At 45.6% G+C, this 23836-nt stretch overlaps 1 protein-coding gene across 7 annotated transcripts in view; it reads right to left on the minus strand.

The window, feature by feature from the left end:
• Positions 1-23836, minus strand: part of GRAMD1B (GRAM domain containing 1B) — a 196896-nt gene that overhangs the window by 126088 nt on the left and 46972 nt on the right. For 4 of the 7 annotated variants that reach the window (XM_082410865.1, XM_082410862.1, XM_082410857.1 and 1 more), the window contains one exon: positions 5568-5633. The exons of 1 other annotated variant lie outside the window; for it this stretch is intronic. Coding sequence is in view for 5 of the 6 variants with exons in the window: in XM_082410862.1 (XP_082266988.1) it covers positions 5568-5633 (66 nt within the window). In the remaining variant the exon portion in view is untranslated. Of the gene's footprint in view, positions 1-5567; positions 5634-17346; positions 18402-23836 lie in introns of those variants that run through there. 2 more of the 7 variants (XM_082410860.1, XM_082410867.1) reach the window with 2 other exon arrangements.

The following is a 23836-nucleotide window of genomic DNA, read 5'->3' on the forward strand; positions in this document are numbered from 1 at the left end:
TTACTTATAGGTATGTCTCACCATAAGACAAGAAGGCTCTTGAGGGCAAATACCATGCCTTAATCTGTTTATCCTCAGGGTCAATATCTGGTATTTTGCAGATGATCAATATACTACACATTCTTTCTGTCTCTGCTTCTTCAAGGACAGAACACAGATCTGCTAAGACAGTGAGAGTAAAAACTCACGATAGCCAAAACCATCAGAGTCCTAGCAGCCACCATACTAAGCACCTACTAAGTACCAGGCATTCTACACACGTTATCTCATGTACTCTTTACAAGAAAAGACTTTTGCAAATGAGGAAACTAAGGTTCAGTAAAGCTGAGGAAAACGCTTTTAAAAATGCACAGTCAATATGGAAGAAGGCAGACAAAACCAGGTCTGCTGACAGAGACTCCCACTCTTTCCTGCACACCGCAGGGCCCCGTGGCAGAGGGCAAGCCTCTTATTCATGCTGCAGCCTGGACTCGGGCAGGCTCCAGCATGTTGAAGACATTTAATAAAGGTTTGTGGCACACATGCCCGCACGCAGGAATGAGTATGTGAATGCATGGAGCCCTGCCTTGGTCCTCAGTTACACTCCAGCCCTCTCCACGTCTCATTTTCCTACCACGAAAAGGCTTCCTGTTCAACTGAGACCACGTTCTGTTGAAACTAACATCCTGTACATAAACGGTCCTTAGTAAAAATAGCTCCTTTTTCTACACTACTGGCTTTGTATGAAAGGTCCTGCCACTGCGTGAATGTACTAAATAAATAAAGACCTGGGGACCTCAGAAACCTTACCAGCAGTTCCAGTTTGGGCTGAACCTGGGAACTAGTGCTTTGTAAGTGTACCCGTGACTTCACCTCGAAGCATGAAAATGGATTAGTGTCCCAAATTCCATCGCACACACATACACACTTTGGGGAAGTTAGATCTATTTTGCTTTCAACCAGAAACCTGAGGGAATTATTCCTATCTCTGAGACAATCCCTGCTTCCCAATAAACTGATTCTTTTCCCAAAATTGCCCCTTCTCCCTGATGCACACCTGACCAGGAAATGACTGCCTCTTGCACTCACCTACCCAAAGACTTTTTTTCCTTCGGGACAGAAATTGATGTGAATGAGGAAAAATACAATTCTTAGAAGCCCTTAAGTTTGGATATCTTATTGAGGCATTTCCCTCTTTGCTGTAATGTGGACTCTTTTTCCTTTTTTTGGTCACACTGGGTCTTTGTTGCCGCGCCGGGCTTTCTCTAGTTGTGGTGAGCGGGGGCTACTCTTTCTTGCAGTGCACGGGCTTCTCATTGTGGTGGCTTCTCTTGTTGCAGAGCACTGGCTCTAGGCTCACGGGCTTCAGTAGTTGCAGCACATGGGCTCAGTAGTTGCAGCTCATGGGGTCTAGGGCGTGCGGGCTTCAGTAGTTGTGGTGCATGGGCTTAGTTGCTCCAGTGCATGTGGGATATTCCCGGACCAGGGCTCGAACCCATGTACCCTGCATTGGCAGGCAGATTCTTAACCACTGAGCCACCAGGGAAGTCCTGTGGACTGTTTTTAGACTACAGTAGAGTAGCTATTTGTCTCTAAATATTACATCCATTCTGAACCTTGTACAAGAAAAAAGAAAAATCAATGTTTTATTTAACCAGTTGAAAGTTATCTCGCAATAAAGGGTTATAATTTTGATCTTTAAAACAGAAGAAATCGGGACTTCCCTGGTGGCGCAGTGGTTAAGAATCTGCCTGACAATGCAGGGGACACAGGTTTGATCCCTGGTCCAGGAAGATCCCACATGCCGCGGAGCAACTAAACCCATGTGCCACAACTACTGAGCCTGTGCTCTAGAGCCCGCGAGCCACAACTACTGAGCCCACGTGCCACAACTACCAAAGCCCGCACGCCTAGAGCCCGAGCTCCGCAATGAAAGAAACCACCGCAATGAGAAGCCGGCACGCCGCAACTAGAGAAAGCCCCCGTGCAGCAATGAAGACCCAATGCAGCCAAAAATAAAATAAATACAATAAATAAATTTTTTAAAAAAACAAAACCAAAAACAAACCAGAAGAAATCAAACTTTTTTTTTTTTTTTGCCTGCTCTATGAAACGATCCTTCATTCTGTAATTGACCACATGATTTGGAGAATTAGGAGGAGCCACAGAAAAGGGTCCATATTACCCATTTCATACTTGACCATTTTCAACCCTGCTCTACCTGCTTCCCAGGGGAGGGGCAAAGAGTAAATGAGATGATCCGTTTGTCCAGGAAGGCCTGGCCAGTGTGGGGAATGCCGCTGTAACAGCAGGGTGTGCTGCCCATCAAACTGGGCCAAGAGCAAAGGGCACAAACCAGATTCCCCCACCCCCGCAGAAAATCTCCCCAGGGTTCAGATCTCACACTTGCTCTAGATCAGGATATCACAGAGTAATATCCAAAACGCCCCAGAGAGTCTCTTAATTGGGTGGAAACATGTTAGAGGAAGGATTAGGTGCAGGGTGTAAAGGTTTGTGCTGAGCTGGGGCTGAGTGATTAATTAGCACTCTGAGGACTTGCTCTCTCCAGCAGAACCCACTGGCTGAGAAGGGAAAAAAGAATTCATTCAGAAAGGCCCTGGTGAACACACATCAGTCCTGAGCTTCGAGGGGAGGGGTCCACAGGGACCGCCACAAGAAGCATCCTTCTGAGCCCCGCCCTCTCTGTTTCCCATACTGCCCAAGGTGAGCTAGTGCAAAACTATCCAACATCCACCATGACGAGTTCAGGGGGCTGTCGGTGGGCCAGGGAGAAGAAAGGACCAGGGAAGACATTTAGAGGATTTTTCTGGGCAGAGGTTTGGAAGGGAGACCCTCCATAACATTTCACTTGGTTGGGGGAGTGGGCAGAGAAGGAGCTAGAATATAATTTTTATCAGCATACAATCCCAAATACTGAACAAAAAGGCAGGGCTCTCTCCAGTTAGCAAGCAGCCTTGGGAAAAACGCATTGCAGAATATGTACAATTTGGCACTTATTCATCTCTCCCAGGAATGCCCTAAGCAGCAGGGATAAAACAGAGGGAGCTGAGGAGCTGCCAATCATAGAGCAGATAGACGAGGGGCAGCTGAAGGTATGATGATCAGAAATGGACGGAACGCTTCCAGAGATGTTTGGCGCACAAGCACAGGGAAGGGAGTTCTGCTGGGGAACTCTACGGACCCTTCCAATTTTGAGAGTATGGTTGTCGAAATCCAGACAGCACCGAAAAGAGAGCCAAGGCCACTCTAGAGACTGAGGGCACTGCCATCAGATCATAACTGATGAAAGCATCTTTACAAGAGTGATTAATCTTTGCCCCTTAGAGGCCCCGTGCCTCCGCCTAAATTGATGAGCTGAACTGTTAATTTTGGTTAGTAACAAGCACAAAACTGAGAACTAGGGCAGAACTCATAGAACTCTATAAAGGGAAGGTCCCACCCTCCTGCCCAGGATGAAATCCTTTTCATGACATACCATCCAGCTTTTGCCCGAACACTTGTATGGAGGAGATAGTTCATTACTTTACAAGGCCTGTTCCATGGCAGTACAGCTCTTATCATGGAAAAGTTCTTTCTCATCCTGAGCTGAAATCCTCGCTGTAACTTCTACCATCTAGTTCTATTTCTTAGGCTTTCAGATATTTAAAGACTGCTGCTATAGTCATTCTAAACCTTCTCTTTTCCAGGCTAAACCCCTTTCCTTCAACCAATCCTTATAATGACATAGTTATCATGTTGATCATTCTTTTCTGAACTCTAATTTATCAATATCATTTCCAAAGAATGGAGAGTAGTACATCAGATATGGTCAAACTAGTCCAGACTACAGTGAAACCTTTTTTTTTTTTTTAAATCCATGCTCCATCCTTCCAGTAATGAATTCAGACTTTTAAAGATCATTTGGTACTTGCTTCATATTACTGGCTCATACTTGGCTGGTTAAAAAGTAACCCTTAAGTTCTTTTCCACATGAAATCCTGTCAAGTTAGGCTCCCTGTGGTAACCCTACACTTAAGAAACTATTCTAATATAAATGTATAAATATATAATAGCACATTTCCTTTTTTAAAATACTCCGTGTTGTTTCCACCTACTGTTCTATTTGAAATAATACTAAGTCTCGGTTCTGGCATCCTTGGTGTTCTCTCTACTCCCTCTCAGCTGAGCAGTCATCATAAGTTTGATAAATGAGGTAAAAGTACCTTCTGCATTTTCATCTGGTTTGTTGATAAAAATGATAAACAGAGCTAGACCAAAAGCAGAGCCCTGTGGCATGTCTGCTGAGACCCCCTTTCCGTTAAGGTCAGTGCGGTCGACCTTCGCTGGGCACAGAAGCTTAACTTGCTGCAACAGACAGCTCCCTCTGTCTACCATTCAGAGGCGCTACCTGCAGCAGATGCCACCTGGGGCCCACAGCCTGAGTGTTTAGCCAGTCCCACCTCAGAGCCTCAAACGAGCGTCCAGGAGCCTCTGTATCCTCAGGGCCCCCTGTACACCCCACCTCATTCTCTGTTAACCTCTGACACCTACCATCCACTCCAATCCTGGTGTTCTGCTGTCATCTTGCAAACAGATAGTGATACTGAGCAGGACCCTGTGGGGCTCCTGGGCACAAAAGCCTTTCTGTGACCCCCACTTCTTGATTACAGGAAATAGGCTTCATTCAGCCTCCATGACCTTCCCTGAGTTACAGCGGGCAGGTTCAAACAGTTGCTAATCAGGGAAGGGAGGGGATACGGAGGAGACAGGAGAGGAACAGTCCAGAAACAATAGTGCAGCCTTGGGGCAGGGTCCTGGATCCCCCCTCCAGGAATACACACAACAGTATCCTTGAGCTGTTTTGCAGATACAGAAACCCCAACCAGGTGGGAGAAGTTAACAGGTTGATGGTGCTGACTCCCACGTGCCCCCACCCAGGTGGAGGGCGGAAGGATGATGTTGACCCTCCTCAGGTCAATCAACTAACGCTTGAACTCTGCCGACCTCTGTCCCAATTCCATGCTGAATTCTCCTCGGCTCAAGCCCCTTCACGAATACGCATGAATACCCTTAGCTTAAAACTTCCCCAGTTTTGTTGTTGGGGAAACACTGCCTTGGGATAACTCCTTCCTTCTTCCCATCTTTGGCTTGGTTGTATCTTCTGGTTGACACCCACCAAGAGGCGAACCCACCTTTCAGGTACCACTCTGATGCCACACACGCATGCCCGGCCACGCCGTTTTCCTCGGACACAAAATACCCTTTCCCCTCCCGCTCCACACCGTACCCAACCTTCAGAGTGTGCCTCAGGTCCCAAGTCCACTCTGACATCTTCCCAACGGACTTGGTTTCCACGCACTGACTTCTCCCCCTGCTGAACACCAAAAGTCTTCAGAATCGGTCCCCTCTCGGGTCGAGGGGAAGCATCCTCTTCCCAATCCGTGTTTGAGCACAGAGGTCTGGCGGGCCCCTATTTCTCTGCAGTTTCCCACAGTTCTCGCTCGCCGCAGAAGCACCATCTTCCTCAAACATTTTCCGCACCCCCTGTCATCGCTGCTCCCATCCTCTCCCTCCTCATATGATCTTACCTTTCTTCCCGCACCCGAGGACTCAGGAACCTGCTAGAGTCATCGTCATGGCTGCTCTGCTGGCTGCTGAGAAAAGACAGGATGTGAACCGTTAACGTTCGGCTTCTTTCTCAACCCTGGGGGAGAGCATCTAGACTTCAGCTCAATGGAGAAACGGGGTTACAACATCTTAAAGGTAGATGTTCCCCGGGTAGGTTTACACAGAGGGTATACTGCCAGACGGTGGAACTGAGACACACATTTGGTGAAAACCCCACCCATCACGCCTAAAGCACAAGAGGAAGATCCTGACCTATCACCTTTTTCTTCCCAGGCCACACAGTCTCTGTGAGTGAATGCCTCTGGCATTCTCTGTACCTGGGCCTCTAGATCTGTAGGACAGGATAATAATCCCATTCTTCCACCTCCCCTGAGACACTCAAGGTGCTGGCTTGCAGTCTTGCGGGCAGGAAGGGGAGGGGTGTGGGCGGGAGGGAATTCCAGCAGGAGAAAGACTTGAGACTTGATGGAGTCTGGGGCCACCTGGCCTGCTTCCCCGCCTCCAGGGAAGGCTGAAGAGGGTGAGGGACAAAAGAGGGATTAGAAGGTGGAGTCCCTCCACTCCTTAAAGCCCTGTAGGCACGAAGATTATAGAGCTTCAGCTCACAAGAGTTCTTGAAGTGCTTACTTTAAATGACTGTGGAATTCAACAGTTCACTCATTCATCCTACTCAAGAGAAAGAAAAGCTGTTCAGACACTTTATGACACTAACTGAACATAAAGCTGGTGAACAAATAATTTTTATTAATTGCTAATTATTAAGTACTCCAGGTTTCTAATCAAGAGTCGTAAAGCCACAGCCCCGTGGCCAAATCTGGAGCACCCGTGGGCTAAGAATGGTGTTTGCTTTTTTAAATGGCTGGGAATAAACATTTTTTAAATGATAATAATATTTCATGACATGTGAAAATTATATGAAATTCAAAATTATGTCATAAATAAAGTTTTATTGAAACACAGCCACACCCATTCATTTACATACTAACCAGGGCTGCCTTTTTGCTACAATGGCAGAGCTGTGCAGTTAAGGCAGAACTGAATAAGTGCAGTAGTGAGGCCATTAGACCCACAAAGCCTAAATATTTACTGTGTGGCCCCTTACAGAAAAAGTTAGCAAACCCCTGTTTGGCATAGATGCCATTAATAATAAATTCCTATTATCATAAGTGTCACTGTAACCCAGGCCCAATACAACCAAACTTGTTCCCTTGTTCTGGTGGATTGTCCACAGCCATAAAAAGCACTGATCTCTACAGAGTACACTCCTTAGACTAGATCCCCAGGAGATGGCAAACTGTGAACAATCTTGTAGGGTAAGTGCCCGCCCCAGTGACCGTACACTCGCCACCAAAGAAGCACGTGACTTTACAACCATGCTCTCAAGTTCTGATTTTTCAGCAAGAAGTAAATGAACTTAGAAGCAATTTACATCAAATTTTCAAATACACCAACATGCACCTACACACACACACACACACACGCCAGAAATCAGAACAGCACCACACACAAAGCTTCCAGTTGCTTGGCAGAACCAAGTGTGCACACAATCCTGTGTTCTTTCTTTTACTCTACACAAAGCACTTTTTTTTTTGCTGCTCATTCCCTGTGGAGAACATGTGGCTACTCATCATTCCCTCTTTGCAAGGTCTCATAGACTTGTCTTTTAAAAACTCCTTATAACAAAATTATACTGCTGTGTTGCTAACCCATGGGATTTCTTACATTGGGACTGACCTGTCATATGTATCAAGCACCCTCTTCTATACAACTTGGAATAGGTGTTAAGACTACAGTAGGCAACCCACAGATGACTGGGACTCAAATTCCACAGCAGACTCAGCTCCAGAGGCAAGCATCAAGAGAGGAAAACCAAAATAACAACAATAATAATAATTTAAAAAGAAAAAAAACGAGAGAGAGGAATACCAGTCTACACCATTGGCAGTACATGTGAGGAGAAGTAGGAGGGAGGGCTGTCTGGAACCCAGTGTTTTTCACTATCTAACACCCAAAGGGGCTCAACCAACCCAATGACCACAATCAGCATTACAGCCTCTTCACGGAAGAGATCAAACTGGACTCCATTTAAGCTATCTATAACGGGCTGTGCTTCCTTCTCACCCTACCCTCCCTCTGGCAATCAACGCTTAAAGTAAAGCTAATAGAGGGGCTCCCAGAACTAAATGAGAAGTACCAGAGTTTCAGAAAAATAATTCTGAGCTGTTTTTAGCAAGTTATCTCACTAGATGGCACTGCTGACTTCCAAACCAGAACCTGAATGAGGCCAACCCGCCCAGCTTCTGAAACAAAAACTAGAACCAACTTTCTGGCGCCCCCTTCTGGCCTTCCCATTGCTTAGAAAACCGTTCAGAGGGTGGAGATGAAAGTTAACAATGGATCACCTTCAAATGATTTATTGGTTCTAAATAACTAAGAAATATCAACGTGCATGCATTCAACAAGTATTTCTACAATGCCCTCTATGTGCACATATGTCAAAAGGCAGCATCCAAGTTAAGTCAAGACTTTGGAATACGCTGCCTCAGGTTATATCCAAGCTCCTCCACTTCCTACTTAACACAACCCTGAGCAAATTATTAGTCATTTTCCTTACCTACAAAATGGAGATAGATGTTATGATAGTTCTTACTGTCGTAAGGATTAAAGAATGTAAAGCTGTTGTAAGAATCAAAGAATGAACATATGTAAAGTATGGAGAATACTGCTTGGCACATACTAACTGTTGTACAAATGCTATTATTACGTGCAAGTCATCGTTTTGTGGGTCATGGAAAATAAAGCCATGAATCAGACAGGGATCCTGCTCTCAAGGTGTTTACAATCTGGAAAGTAAGAGTCAATATAAACGATAATTTTAAACTACATTTAAAAGTAGAAAATGATAACTCTTAGAAGTAAATATTAAAAGCTACAGAAACATAGACCAGAGAAAGATCGCTTCCTTCTGGGGCTGGTAAGAGAAGACCATCTCAACAGCAAGGGTTTTTTTGCTGACACTTGAAATTTGAACAGATTCAGGATGAGCAGAACTGAGAAGAGAGGGCTTTTTTTTTTTTAAATTTATTTGGCCACTCCGTGTGGTTTGTGGGATTTTAGTTTCCCAACCAGGGACTGAACCCGGGCCCCCGGCAGTGAGAGCACAGAGTCCTAACCACTGGACCGGCAGGGAATCCTGAGAGGGCATTCTGGTTCAGCTCGGCTCACCAAACATTTACCACATACCAGGCACTGTGCTAGAAGGCTGGGACGTAAGGAGCCCCGGCCTAGGAGGCGCAAGTGTTCCCTGAGCACTGCGATGCAGCAACACCGGAAGATGAAGGGGCGCAGGTCGTAGACACTTCTGCTGGGGGATTTCAGGCAACATATTGGAGAGGAGAACGTGTAACAGGAGGAACTGCGGGTAACTCCACAGCAGCAACAGCTGCAGCACGCATGGGCTCCTTCCTCCTCTAGACAGCCCCCTGGCTCCCCACCCCCCAAAGGAGCCTGGTCCTCTCTCCTCCCATTTTCAGGACTTTTTTTCCCACCTTCTTTAAAGATGAGATAGACGCCAACCACTCCCGCTCCACCCAACCCCATGAAATGATCGTTGTTGAGCAGAATTCCCAGAGATTCAGACATGGCCTTGCTCTCTCGCAAAAACTCTCAGTTCCTCTCTTATATGAGCCTTTTCAAACGATACAGACCACCTGGACACTGGGCAGCTCACCCTGTTCACTAAATGAATCTGCCGGTCTTCTGAGGTCACGCAGAAAAGCCATCACCATGGTAGGGTGCTTGTAGAGGACTGTGGAAGGCCAGAAGGTCAGGGGCCACGTCCACAACCACTCCATTTCAGTCAAGGCCTTGGAGGAACAGGTGGCCAGTGCCGGCTCTACGGCTTAAAGAAGTTGAGAAGAACTTGAAGGAAGTCCGGCAGAGGGCGCTCACGGATGAAAACGTCTCTTAGAAAGTCTGAAAAGAAACTCCAAACACCGATTTGGAATGACTTAGCCTGGGCACTAGATGACTGAAAGTCACTTAACACTGCAAGGAAGGGAAGTTGTATAAGCAACCGTCTGCCTTGCCCCCAAAAGAGCTAGAAAACGCATGAGGATGACTAAAATCCCTCCTGCTGCAAATTCAAGCTGCTGATAAAAACCACTGTAGCAATTAAATTTTGAAAAAGCACACTGTGTTACTAAATAAGGTGGGGAAGCGCTTCTGTGCACCCCGGAATGTTCCGGAGGGAAACCAGCTGAAGCGAACCGAATCTGGAGTCCTGGTTTTGTTCTCTGCCAGCAAGCTAGTGCTGGGAGCTTATCCTAGAAGGTCACACTGAACCAGTAACCCTGGCTGGGAAAAATCCACTGTAATCTGAGGCAGAGCACACTCCAGAGGCAGAAATTCACAGGCTACCGAGCTAGCAGGAAGCTCCGCAAGGCAGGCTGGGTAAATTCCCATGATTCCACTGGTCTCGTCTCCCTTCCTCCCTGCCCCACCTCCGGGCACTGGCAGGAAGTTCAGCCTAAACCCACAAGCCAGCAGGAAGGTGTGCTTCTGCCCTATGCAAAGTACAGCTTCACTCCTAGGGAAACTAAATTTGGCACTTTTTCTGAGCTGGTGCTTCCTAAGTAGAAACAGTTCTTTCTCGCCCAGACAACACTAATGGGGTCTCCTAAGCCCGGAAGGGGTTTTGAGAGATTCAGGGGATTCCAAGCAATTATGGGGCTATGCGAGATGTCATTTAGTATTTCCAGAGCCTAATGGAACCTGTACATTTACCCACACTAAGGCTGTGCACTCATTTTTCACATTTCTTTGTTTTTGGCTCTAATCAGAGCAATCTAGTGTGTTAATACCAATTATCTTATGCTAATTAGAAGCTCTGAAAAGCTTAGAGTGGCTTTTTTTTTTTTTTAATGGGAATTAAAGGTGGCGGGGGAGAATCTTTTTTTTTTTAAATTATTTAATTATTTATGGCTGTGTTGGGTCTTCGTTTCTGTGCGAGGGCTTTCTCCAGTTGCGGCAAGTGGGGGCCACTCCTCATCGCGGTGCGCGGGCCTCTCACTATCGCGGCCTCTCTTGTTGCGGAGCACAGGCTCCAGACGCGCAGGCTCAGTAATTGTGGCTCACGGGCCTAGTCGCTCCGCGGCATGTGGGAACTTCCCAGACCAGGGCTCGAACTTGTGTCCCCTGCATTGGCAGGCAGGTTCTCAACCACTGCGCCACCAGGGAAGCCCCTAGAGTGGCTTTGATTGATAAATATCTGATTAATAAAAGTGGGGGATATGTATATGTATGACTGATTCACTTTGCTGTACAGCAAGAAACTAATAACACGACGTTGTAAAGCAACTATACTCCAATAAAAATTAATAAAAAAATTTTTTTAAAGTGGGGGAAGAAATTAAGTAGTGGATGTAGTAGAATAGCATGGAGACAGACAAACCAAGGTTCGCCTGGCTTTGTTTCTTATTGGCCCTATAACTTTGACCAAGTCCCTTACCCTCTCTCAGCCTATTTTCCAATATCTGAGTTCAAGATTTGGAGTCAGGAAGACATAAGTTCTGCCACTTAGCACAGTGATACTGGGCAAATTATTTAACTTTTCTAAGTGTCAGACATGGGTATACACCACATGCCTTTAAGGACTGCAGTGGGGATTAGAAACGGTAGAAATCATCTATAGAAAGCGTCTAGGGCCACGTTTGGGCCTTGGTAGGTGTACCAGAAATGTTGGACATCAATTGTACTTAATATTCCCAGTTAGTTTGGCAGATAAATACTTTGAAACATCCAATACATGGGAGGAAATTAACAGAAGAGAACCTTATGATAAAAAATGTTGAGAGCCACTGACGTGAAAAGTAGAGTCGCACTGTCACTGATAAAAGGCTGGGTTTTCATGTTGAATTATATCCGCCTGAGAAATGACTCTAGCATCTACCATTTCAGTTTAAAGAGGAAGGGCATCTGGGGGAAGAAAGGCAGGTTGCCTGTAAGTAGAGAATAAAAGAGAATAGTTTCTGTTTGTCATCTGGCAAGCGGGTATAGGAAAGTCTAATAATAGACGATAAGTAAACGGATGTGATTTGGGACACTGCCAATGACTGCCAGCTTCTTACGCAACATACCTGAATATTCTCAAATACTACTTAGAAAATAACATGCTCTGCGTGAAGATTAATGATCTGTCTACAAAGGTAGCAGGACTGCTTCTGCTTAATGCCTCCCCTGGGAACAAGTAGCAAGGTGGGTAGCTGGTCAAAGACTGAGGGATTCAGAATCCAGCTAAATATCTTTTAACTCATTACAACTCACTAATGCTTCTCTATTTAATAGTTCTTCTGCCTCTAAACATACCCATGTCTCTGTCTTTAAAAAAAAAAAATCTCTCCCTCAACTCCTTTATGTTTCCTTCCATCCCTTCAGGGCCATATTTTATTGAAAGAATGCACTATTTGGTGACTGCCAAACTTCCATCAAAACTCTATCAGAGATTTGCATATAATGTGTTGTGATAATTAAGCAGTTATTAATAAACAAAGAAGAAATCCTTATCTCCCTATTTCAGGCATGTCTCATTTATTGGTTTTTCTATGTAATTTAAAATCGTTCATCTTTAAAACATTTTAATGCTCCTAAGGCAATCAGTAAACTAAATTACTTTTAAAAAAAAAACTGTATCAGAATAAGCTAGGAGCTTTTCTATGCAGATTCCTTGGCCCCCTCCCCAAATTTACCAAGTCAGAGTCTGAACCTGTCCAGGAATGCATATTTTTTAAAAGCTTCCCAGTGATCCTGGGGGGCAACCAGGACTGAGACCCACTGGACATTACACTCACTGCCTCTGCTTCCTCACCATTGATTTCATGAATTAGTTACTGTAACCTGGACCACACCCCTACCCCTCCTTGGTTTGGTCAACCAGGACCTCTGTTACTGCCAAAGCCAATGACAATAGTTACATCCTAACCTCATTTGACCACCCAGGCAGGTCTGGCATTGATGATTATTCCCATTCTTTAAACTTCACCCTTCTTGCCTTCTATGACAAAACCCTCTGCTCTTTCTTGGATTTTATCCTACTTTTGTTTTTCTCTTCTTTTTTAGGGAACTTCATGGACTCTTCTTCTGGTTGGTCCTAAAATGTTTCCAGGACTCATTCAGCCACTCATTTAATAAATTATCTGATACCAACTATAGGCCAGGCATTGTTCGAGAATCTAGATACCAAATACAAAGTAGTAAATGAAACAGATGAAAAATCCATGCTCAAGGAGTTCACATTTTATTGGGTTTCTTGCTCTTCCAGCTTTATACCTGGGGAGCCTAGGTTTTGTGGATCTCTGAAATTGTTATATTACACATGCAGGGGAGAGGATTTATAGCTCTCATCCGATTCTCAAATAGAGAATGTAACCCACAGAAGATTAAAATCCACTGCAATATATCTCTGGGGAATCATGTCCACACGCAAGGCTTCAATTATGATGGATAAGTTAATGACCCCCAAAGACAGCACAGCACTGAGCTGTCACTAGTCACATGTGGCTACTTAAATTCATTAAAAATTCAGTTCCTTAGTCGTACTAGCTACATTTCAAGAACCTGATAACCACATGTGGCTATTAACTTCCATATTAGTGCAGCTAGAGAACGTCTCCATCACCGGAGAAAGCTTTATTGAACAGCGTAGAGGTTTCCAGATCAAACCCAGGATTTGAGTTCCAGCTCTGCCACTTGTTATCTGAGTAACTCAGAGCAGCTTGTTAACCTCTCTCTACATTCCTGCCCCCTTGTCTTTTAAAATGTAAGTCACTTCACAGACCTGTTTGGAGGATTGAGCAAGTTAACTGATATAAAGCACGTAACAGAAGTCTTGGCAAGTAATAAGTACCCCAAAAATGTTAATACTACTTATTTTTATTATCATACATTTGCCATGGTGAATGGGTCCAACAGGAATCTCAAACTGAACATGCCCGATACTGATTTCACCACCTTTTTGTCCTCTCCTTGGACTCCACAACTAAGGATGCATGCAAACTAGAAATGCACCTCCATGTCAATTTCACACCAGGTCCTGCAGATGCTACCTTACTATCCCTCAAAGGCATCCCATCCTCCCTTCAACACTCTGCCACTGCGTGAGGTCAAGCTCTCATCACTCCCTGCGAGGATTACTTTAATAGGCTCCTAACTGCTTTGCCTGTTGCCAACCCGGCCCTGCTCCAGTCTACCCTTGACACTGATACAACAGTGTTCTTCCTGATATGCAGATTTGATCATGGCTCTTCCTGGCTTACTACTTTTTTTTTTTTTTTTTGACCGCTTGGTTTGAGGGATCTTAGTTCCCCGACCAGGGATTGGAGTCCGGGCCCTTGGCAGTGAAAGTGAGGAGTCCTAACCACTGGACTGCCAGGGAATTCCCCTCTTCCTGGCTTAAAATCCTTTAGGCGTCTCCTAATTTCAGAACAAAGTTCAAAAACTCCTTAGTTTAGCCTAAAACTAAGCTATAAAAGCCCAGTAAGCTGACTGCCGTCTACCTTCCTAGCATCCACATCTCCCACATCTCCCTCACCGGCTCCAGAATTTCACTCTCCACTCCGGTCATTCTGCTTGTCCCTGGTTTTGACTTTGCTCTTCTCCCGCCTGGTTTGTCCTTTTCTCCACTCCCCTCTTTGTTTCACTCATTCCCATCGCTGAGGCAGGATCTTCAGGGATTAAGCCTGAGGGCTCTAGCTTTAGACGGTCAGCACTCAAATCTCGATTCTTCCACCTACTCAATTTCACCCTCCATAAACTGGGGATGATAAAAGTATCTTCTTCACTGGGGTGTTGTGAAAATTAAATAAATTAGTACCCACAAAATACTTAGAAAGGTATCTGGCACTGAGTAGATACTCAATATTATAGCTATTATCATCCTCCAAAAGTTGTACCTTCTCAGGGAAATCTTCCTCGATGGCCACCACCCACACTCTGGTCCCTATATCACCCTGCCCTGTACTTCCCTTTATCATAACACTTATCATACTCCTTGGGATACAGTAATTACTGATTCAGTTCCGTATACCTTCCACCATGCTGTAAGTTATTTGAGAACAAAGATCCCATTTTATGTCATTTCTTTCCATCCCCAGTGCCCAGCACTGTACTTAGCACATATTAGATGCACAACATGATAAACTAATGTACAAATATCTAGCCTTGTCCTCCCTCTGAGGTCTCCACTTTCTGCTGAATACTCCCCAGCAGTCCAGAAAGACACTTTGCTGAGTACAGATTACATGCTCCCTCCAGATTACAATGTGCTTCCAAAATGTTCATCAACCTTTTCTGGACACCTGTGTTCAAAGTATCCTGCTAGGCCTTACTGGATTTGTAAGGCCTGGTCTGTGACCTCAAGGAGCCCACCAGTCTGTATGAATTCCTGATGGACCATTCATTCATCCATGTTTCCAGCAGACTAAGCTTCAGGGTTTGGTGCTCTGGAGATGCCAACTTGAATTAGATGTGAACCTTCTAAATAAAGCCACCATAGGGTGGCATAGCCACCCCTATGCCAGAGTTGTGGCCCAACTCTCAGTTATCCATCATGAGGAAGCCGTACCTCATGCCTGACAGAGCCTCCATTGGAGGGCAAACAGGAAAGAAGGTGGCCCTCCAATTAGACATCACAGGTATTCGTCAGTGGGAAAAGATTCTGAAGCCCAAGGCTGCAACTTTTTTTTTGTTTCTTTCTTTCTAAAATGCCTATGAGTATTGAATTTTCTCTTTTGTTAATTTAAAACATTTTTAATTTTTACTTATTTATTTGATTGAGGTATAATTGACATAAAACATTGTATTAGTTTCAGGTGTACAACATAATGATTCGATATTTGTATATATTGCAAAATGATCACCACAATAAGTCTAACATCTGTCACCATACATACTTTTTTTTTTTTTGGCCGTACCGCAAGGCCTGCGGGATCTTAGTTCCCCAACCAGGGACTGAACCCGGGCCCCAGCAGTGAAAGCGCCAAGTCCTAACCACTGGACCACCATGGAAGTCCCACAGTTTTTTTCCTTGTGATGAGAGCTTTTAAGATTTACTCTCTCAGCCACTTTCAAATATGCAACATCATATTATTAACTATTGTCACCATGCTGAACATTACATCCCCAGGACTTAATGTATTTTATAGCTGGAAGTTTGTACCTTTTTTTTTTTTTTGGTGACATTGGTATTCCTTTTTCTTTTTCTTTTTTTACTGAAGTATAGTTGATTTACAATTTGTGTTAGTTTCAGGTGTAGAGCAAAGTGATTTGGTTATACACACACACATATATATGTGTGTGTGTATATATAAATCTATATATATCTCTTCTTTTTCAGATTCTTTTCCATTATAGTTTATTACAAGATATTGACTATAGTTCCCTATGCTATACAGTAGGACCTAGTTATTTACCTATTTTATATATAGCAGTTTGTACCTACTAATCCCAAACAATGAGTTTTAAATTTTCATGCTAATCCCTGGCTCTCAAGAATATAGATAATCAAGCTTCGGTTGGAAAAAAAAAATTATCTTCTCGAATGCCCTGTTCTGAGATAGTTTTCACAAAGGGTAAAGCATCCCTCACCCACGACAAAATTCTAGGCCTCTCACCTCACACAATTAAAAGACTTACACCTACCCCATTACATCCCTCCAATGGGGCCTGAAGGCGGGGTCGGGGGGGGGGGGGGGCGGAAGCAAGGAGAATTGTGCCAGCTTATCTCTCTTCAATTGCGCTTAGCCAAAGGAACACACTGCCTTTTCCTAGTTTCCCACATCCCAGGAGCTTCCTTGGCCTCAATCACTACTCAGCGTCACACTGAAATCTTACACCGTCTGAAGAGAGTAAATACAACTTCACCAGGTCTCCTGGTGGTAAACCTTTACTCAGGACGGAACGGGGCCTACGAGTTGTTTCCCAGGACCTGAAGTCTGTGAGAATTCGCCAAGGCCCTGGGCAGCAGAGTCTCAGAGGCCAGCCTCCTCCCACCCTCCCTCGCCTTCCTCCCTCCCCAGCCCCCTGGGGCCCCTCCTGCCTTTAGAAAATCCCTTCCTTCCCAATCCAGAGCCTTCACATTGGAGAAGGAAGGAAGTGCCAGGAAGCTGCAAAGAGCTCTCAAACCCCAGGAGAGCCAGAAGCCACTTTGTCCACAGATAACCTCAAAACCTGATCTTGGACAATCATCTTTTTTTGGGGGGCTGCACCACGTGGCTTGCGGGATCTTAGTTCCCAGACCAGGGATCGAACCCGGGTCCCCGGCAGTAGAAGTGTGGAGTCCTAACCACTGGACCGCCAGGGATGTCCCTTGGACAATCATCTTGATCCTGGTCACTTTATCTAAATGACTCAAAATGGGTTAAAGTTCCTTCTCCGTCGATCTCCCCTCACAGGGACAAGTCAGGAGACTTTCCCAGGACACACCAAGAGGCCCAGCTTGTGCTCCCCACACATCCCCACTTCCTCCACACCAAGAACCTTTAAATTATATTCCCAACTATCAGGTTTTGAAAGAGATAACTGACAACACACTGTCTGTCTCCTGGTTAATTTGTGAGACTGTTTTAAGTCAAAGGCACACAGCTACCATTCAGGTCAGCATCCAATAACACGCCTCATCACACTGGGTTGATAGAATTCAAATGAAACAATGTGTGGTTTCTATTACGCCTTTGGTCCCTCCAAGGAAGCACTGACTTTGGTAATCAAAATACAAACTGGTGTTTGCTGGTTCTCCTCTTGGCTCCTCTTCTGCCAACCTCTGCATGGTTAGAGCTTTGCCCACAGTCACCTCCTTTTCACTACATATTCTCCCCCGATAATCTCGTGCAAGTCCATGGCCTCAACGACCCCCATGTTGACTCCCAAACCTGTACCACCAGCTTGGATCGTTCCACCAAGCATCAGTTCCCCGGACCCAGCTGCTTACAGGACATGACCAAGACCCCGCGTCCATGGGCTCCTCAAGCAGCATGTCCCAAACTGCCTGCTCCCTCCCACACTCTCACCTCTTCTACCAAACCACTTGCGTCTGCTTTCCTTCGCTCAGCCACCTGCATCACCATCCATCCACTTAGCTATCCAAACAAGGAAACTCAGAAATAGTTTCAGCGGTTCCCTCTCCTCCACTCCCTACCTCCGATCTGTCGCTGAGTTCTGTTGCTCCTACCTTTGAAACATCTTTTATATCCATCCCCTCCTCCCTACTCCTCTGTGTCTGCCCCGGTCATACCAGACTGGCTGCACAAGAACTGATGGAAAACTTTTTTAAAAGTAGGTTCCTACACCCTCACTTGCCCTCGATTCTGATTCTGGGTGTCTGGGTGGAGCCTGAAGGATTTTTAAGGCATATCCCAAGTCTGCAAACTATTGTACTAAAGTCCTACCCTACTGAAATGGCCCCTTAACTGTGCTGGATAATTTTTTTTTTAATAAATAAAAATAAATTTTTTTAAATAAATTTATTTATTTTTGGCTGCTGTTGGGTCTTCGTTGCTCCGCGCGGGCTTTCTCTAGCTGTGGCGAGCGGGGGATACTCTTCGTTGCGGTGCACAGGCTTCTCATTGCGGCGGCTTCTCTTGTTGCAGAGCATGGGCTCTAGGCGCGTGGGCTTCAGTAGTTGTGGCGCGCGGGCTCAGTCGTTGTGGCTCGCGGGGTCTAGAGCGCAGGCTCAGTAGTTGTGGCGCACGGGCGTAGTTGCTCCGCGGCATGTGGGATCTTCCCGGCCCAGGGCTCGAACCCTGCGTTGGCAGGTGGATTCTTAACCACTGCACCACCAGGGAAGTCCCTGGATAAATTTTTAACAACCAGCTTGAAGGGGAGAGGGGAATGACTTGTATCACTTGTTGACTTCTGTGCTGTAAATTCTCCCACCACGTGTGATTTCAAGCACCAACGTGATGTCACTAAAAATATCACAACTGGGAAGCTATGTGCACAACTGGCGGATGCAAGCCGGTCCAGCAAGGAATTCGCCTAGACCACCGCCTTTATCTTCTAAAACAGAGCTAGACATGCCTCTTCCCAAGTCCTCTGAAGGTTTCCCCTAATGTCACAGATGACAGTCCAAAGACCTTTGCCTTACAACACGAAACCAACTTCTCAACTTCCCCCCACAGGAAGTGCCGCCTAAGTTCTGTTGACACTGAGCCAACTGTGCTCCCCAAATACACCACATCCACTCATTCCTCCAAGCTTTGTCCATATCGTCCCCTAAATGTCTCTTCTCCAGGATCCCGCAGACCCCACCTCGGTAACTGCATCTCCCACCTTGGCCAGTCGAGCCCCATGTCACACAGAAGCGCGGCTGTCTCTCCAGGGCCGCACTGATCTTCTCTTCCTACCTGACCCTTTGTGCTGCAGAGCTGTGACAAATCCAAGCCTGAGCGGCCATCGCCAGTGTTGATGGTGGCCCTGCCCGAGCCTTGGAGATAACCTGTTGGCTGCATCAGAGAAACCCTCCTTTAGCGCAAGTACTGGCTGCTTTTTTCAGTGTAGTCAAGCTATTGCATACTAATATGTTTAATACTAACAGGAATCCTTCACATTTAAACAGTGCTCTCCAGTCTACAAAGTGCTTTCTTGTACATTCTTCCATCTGATATTTCCAACCTTATAAAGTAGATAGAATATATGTGTGTATATATGTACATGTATATATATATACTCTGATCCTCATTTTATTGTTTTTTTCGTTTTGTTTTTGGTCGCACCGTGCGGCTTGTGGGATTTTAGTTCCCCGACCAGCCGACCAGGGATCAAACCAGGGCCCTCGGCAGTGAGAGTGCCAAGTCCAAACCACTGGACCACCAGGGAATTCCTGATCCTCATTTTAAAGATGAAGAAAATAAGGATTCAGGGGAATATATGACATGTCTAAGAGCGAATGGTTGGTAAGCTAAGGAATGAGGATTTCAACCCAGGCTTTCTACTCCAGAATTCTTGATTCTTTCACCTTGAGCACATGACCACGCTGGGCCATAGCCTTCACTTAAGACTGGGAAGGGCTGGGCGGCAGGAGTGACCTCAATGATGAGACAGGGGGAGATGTGAGCCTGGGGTGGGGGAACTGGGAAGAGCCTGAGTGTTCATTCTGCTGAAATTGCCAATGTCTCTGCCCTGCAGGAGGCAGCCCTTAGCCAGAAAGCAAGAACATCTGGGAGGTCCAAGGCCGCAAAAACCTTGAAACGAGAAGTGACAAGCGTTTGCCCGCACCAGTCAACAGGCGCTGACGTGAGATGGGACCGATAATGCAACCTGCCATGAGGTCTCAAGGCCACAGGTGAAGTCACAGAAATAAACAAGTGTGATGATAACTGAAAAAAAGAACTTATGGCTCAGAGTAGAGCTGTTTCATCAACCAGCTGGTGAAAAAGCCACAGGCACACCAAATAAACCAGAGCACTGTGCCCAGCGAGAGCGTAGGACTTCCTAGAGCCAGAGCCAGGCCTCGAGGGACTTCCAGGAAGCCAGGGGATGGTTGGCCTGAGCCCAAGGGGGAGGCTTTGAAGACCAGGGAGCCCAGGACCATCTCATTTAGGTCTGAGAGCAGGACTCAGGAAGGGCAGGCCAGCCGCAGAGCAGAAATGCAAGTGCCCTGAGGGCCTCTTCACAGAAATAAGCGTAGGAAACACTTGGCAGTGCCAACTTGATTCTACTGCCAGCTGAGGTAGAAGCAGCTTGATTTAGGAGCCAACCTGGAGTAGACTGGGCAGCTGATGCTCCAGAAACAACTGGTGATTTCCCACAGGAACGTTCCAGATTCACCCCCCCGCCCCCCCCCCAAAAGTGGCAAGAGTCTATTTTACAGCTGACTGAAGATCCAACTCAATTAAAAATAAATGTTTTCAAGACATTTTATGACTCTGGCTTTCCAACTGGCAGTTAATTTTGTCATCACCTGTTTCCCTCTAGTTAACAGAATTCAAATCCCTTAAGCTGAAAGTGTATGAGTCATAAAGGTTAAGGTAGGCAAGATACAAAAAGCCTTGTGTTCTGCCCCAGGGGCCAAGGACAGAGGCACCCAAGGAGAGGAGAAGCTGATGCATCTAGAAAGAAGGACGAATTCTTGAGTCCTACAGGACAAAGGACACATGGGGGAGGAGGGTTGTTTATGCAGAAACCCTAATATAGACAAATGGCCAGATACCATGGAGGGACCATGGAGTTCAAGGACAGACTGCAGGTTGTGCTGTTTTCCAGAAAGAGGCCTTTCAGCCTCCTTGCCTCCCCTTCCCTGCCCCCACTCCCGTCCCCATCCCCATCCATCCCCCATCCAACTTTGCCCTTAGCCCCAGGAAAAATTGGTTTATGGTAAAACTGTTATCATGGGTTTGTTGTTTTTTTTTTCCAATTACAAGAAATAAAAACAGTTCTAACCAAGAACTTCGGTCATTTACCAACTCACAGAGAGCCCCTCAGGGGCCTAGGAAGAAACAGTATGGACTGGGCCTAGAGTGAGGATGTCAGGGTCTAACAGGCTGATCTGTTTCCACAAATGATTTTCCACACAGGAGTAAATGCCTATCTTTTCAGCCAAGCACTTTGACAACTTTCTGATAAGGTATACGCCACTCATTGTCTTTTTTTCTTTTGGCCATGCCATGCGGCATGCAGGATCTTAGTTCCCTGACCAGGGAATCAAACCCATGCCCCCTGCAGTGGAAGCACAGAGTCCGAACCACTGGACCAGGAAATTCCCTCATTGTCCACTTTTTACTAGCAAGAAGGCAACAGGTACTGGAACACCTGTTATGAGAACAGTGAACAAAAGAAAACAGAAGTTGAATAAACCACAAATCATTAATTTTTGGTTTGAGAATGTTAAGGAAACAACCTCTCACCCCGCCCATCGCATCCTGTCCTATATTCAATTAACCCTCTTCAAGTTCTGCTCTGGGATTCACCCACATGGACAAGGGCATAAAATAGATTTTGATGATCTACAAAATGGATCATTCATTCACTTAAAATTCATTTAAAGAACTCTTTGAATGGCAGCCTGTAAACAGGGAAAAGATGAGAAAGCAAACTTTGGGTGGGCCAGGTACTGTGCTAGAAAGCAGCAGACACAAAAGTACCCAAAGACCCTACCCTCAAGAACCCTAATGTGTGTTGAGAAATGAAGCTGAAAGGCTAAAGACAATTATGAAGAACCGGGGCTTCCCTGGTGGCGCAGTGGTTGAGAATCTGCCTGCCAATGCAGGGGACACGGGTTCGAGCCCTGGTCTGGGAAGATTCCACATGCCGCAGAGCAACTGGGCCCGTGAGCCACAGTTACTGAGCCTGCGCGTCTGGAGCCTGTGCTCCGCAACAAGAGAGGCCGCGATAGTGAGAGGCCCGTGCACCGCGATGAAGAGTGGCCCCCGCTTGCCACAACTAGAGAAAGCCCTCGCACAGAAACGAAGACCCAACACAGCCATAAATAAAATAAATAAATAAAATTAAAAAAAAAAAAAGAAAATGCTCCCTATTAAAAAAAAAAGAAAATTATGAAGAACCAAAAGTTTGTTTCATAGAGGAAAGGGAAACTAACATGTACTGAGTGCCTACTCTATGCATTTTTCACATTATCTCACTTAAAAGTCAGTATTTGAAGAAATATTTTTTACTCAAATTCTGTTCTATTCTTCTTGATTTATTTAGAGCAAGACTACAAGTGTCCCATTTAATGTAACCAAGTCCCTTCATCTGCCCTAACTCCACTGTAACTATAACTCATCTACGATGTTCTTTCTGACCAACACAGAGTCCCCCTAAAACAATGTCCTTTAAATGCTTTTCCAAGCTCAGGACTAGGCCGGCGATTGTGCTGGAAGATGCCTGAAGCCCGCAAGAGTGTTGAGTCCTCTATGTAACTCTGCTGGGCTAAGAGCATATACATTATATGGGAGCAGAATTTGCCACCCTAAGATAGGTCTCTTTGGCACATCGATTGTTTTAAGCTGGTTATGAAAACAGCAGACCTGGGAAGGGCTCTAAAAACCAAGTAGGAGTTGCCCTTCTGTAAGAGACTTTTGCATTTGTAAGGGAAATCTCCATCTATCAGGCTGTCTCCCTCTCCACCTGGAAGAGAAGGAGGACCAAATCTCTAGCAACTCTTATCAGTGGAGAAGGGAACAACTGAAATCTGAATCACAATCACCCTTGTTCACTGTGCCTTTCCTGGTCACCTCCCAGCACTGACTCTCCCCACCCTCAGCATCCTCTTCTGTCTTTAGCTGAGGATGGTATTTAAGGAGAGGGCTTGGGCCATGACGACAAATTACTCAGATTTCCTGGGTCTCTTCCGTGTGCACATGTTATTAAACTTCTGTTTGATTTTCTCCTGTTCATCTGTCTCATGTCAATTTCATTCTTAGACCAGCCAGAAGAACCTAGAAGGATACAGGAAATTTTTCTTCCTCCCCAACAACATGCATCACTGGCTAAGGGGATCTGACTCAGAGTTGAGGGGAAATTATAGGAGCACAGAGAGCTAGTCCAAAAGCTCTACTTCCATTCTGTAATTGCCCATCTGCAGAGTTGACACTTAAAAAGTATTCCACGTGTACATACATACCCTACACGTTCTTGCCACTCAAAATGCTCCTGTTCTCTCTCTTTCCTGCTCATCACTCACATTTCAGCAGCAAATGAGTGGGGGGGTTACAACAAGCAGGGGAAACCCTGGCCCTTCCCTGTTTCTTTAGCTAGGGTTCTTTAGATCAAAAAAGCCATCTGCTTCAGACTCTTCTTTACATCCAGTTCCTTCTCTGGGCAATTTGAGTGAGAAGGTAATGAATGACACTGCATGGGCAGGCTCCATTTCTGAGCTCAGCTGCCAGAGTCTCATTTGGATGAGACAAGTTGGTATTTGTGATGCCCAGTTGCCCCAAGAGGGCGAATATTCACTCCAAATGGGTCAGACTATTTTGGTTGCATCATACTTCTTGAAGCTACCCACCTTTTTCCCTTTCATTACCCACCTCTCCTAACTGGTGATCCCCACCAGCTGCAGCCACTCCCTCTCTATTCACTTCACCCCCTACAATCAAGCTTCCAATTCTACTGCCTGATACAAACTGTTCCTTTATCAAAGGTCACCAATGACTGCCTAATGGCCTTTCTTCCTATCTCAATTCTTTCTGACATTTCTACAGCATTTGGAATAACTCTTCCTTCTTGGGGTCAAAAG

Source organism: Balaenoptera physalus, assembly GCF_965194825.1.
Source record: "Balaenoptera physalus genome assembly, chromosome: 10".
Classification (NCBI taxonomy): Eukaryota; Metazoa; Chordata; class Mammalia; order Artiodactyla; family Balaenopteridae; genus Balaenoptera; species Balaenoptera physalus.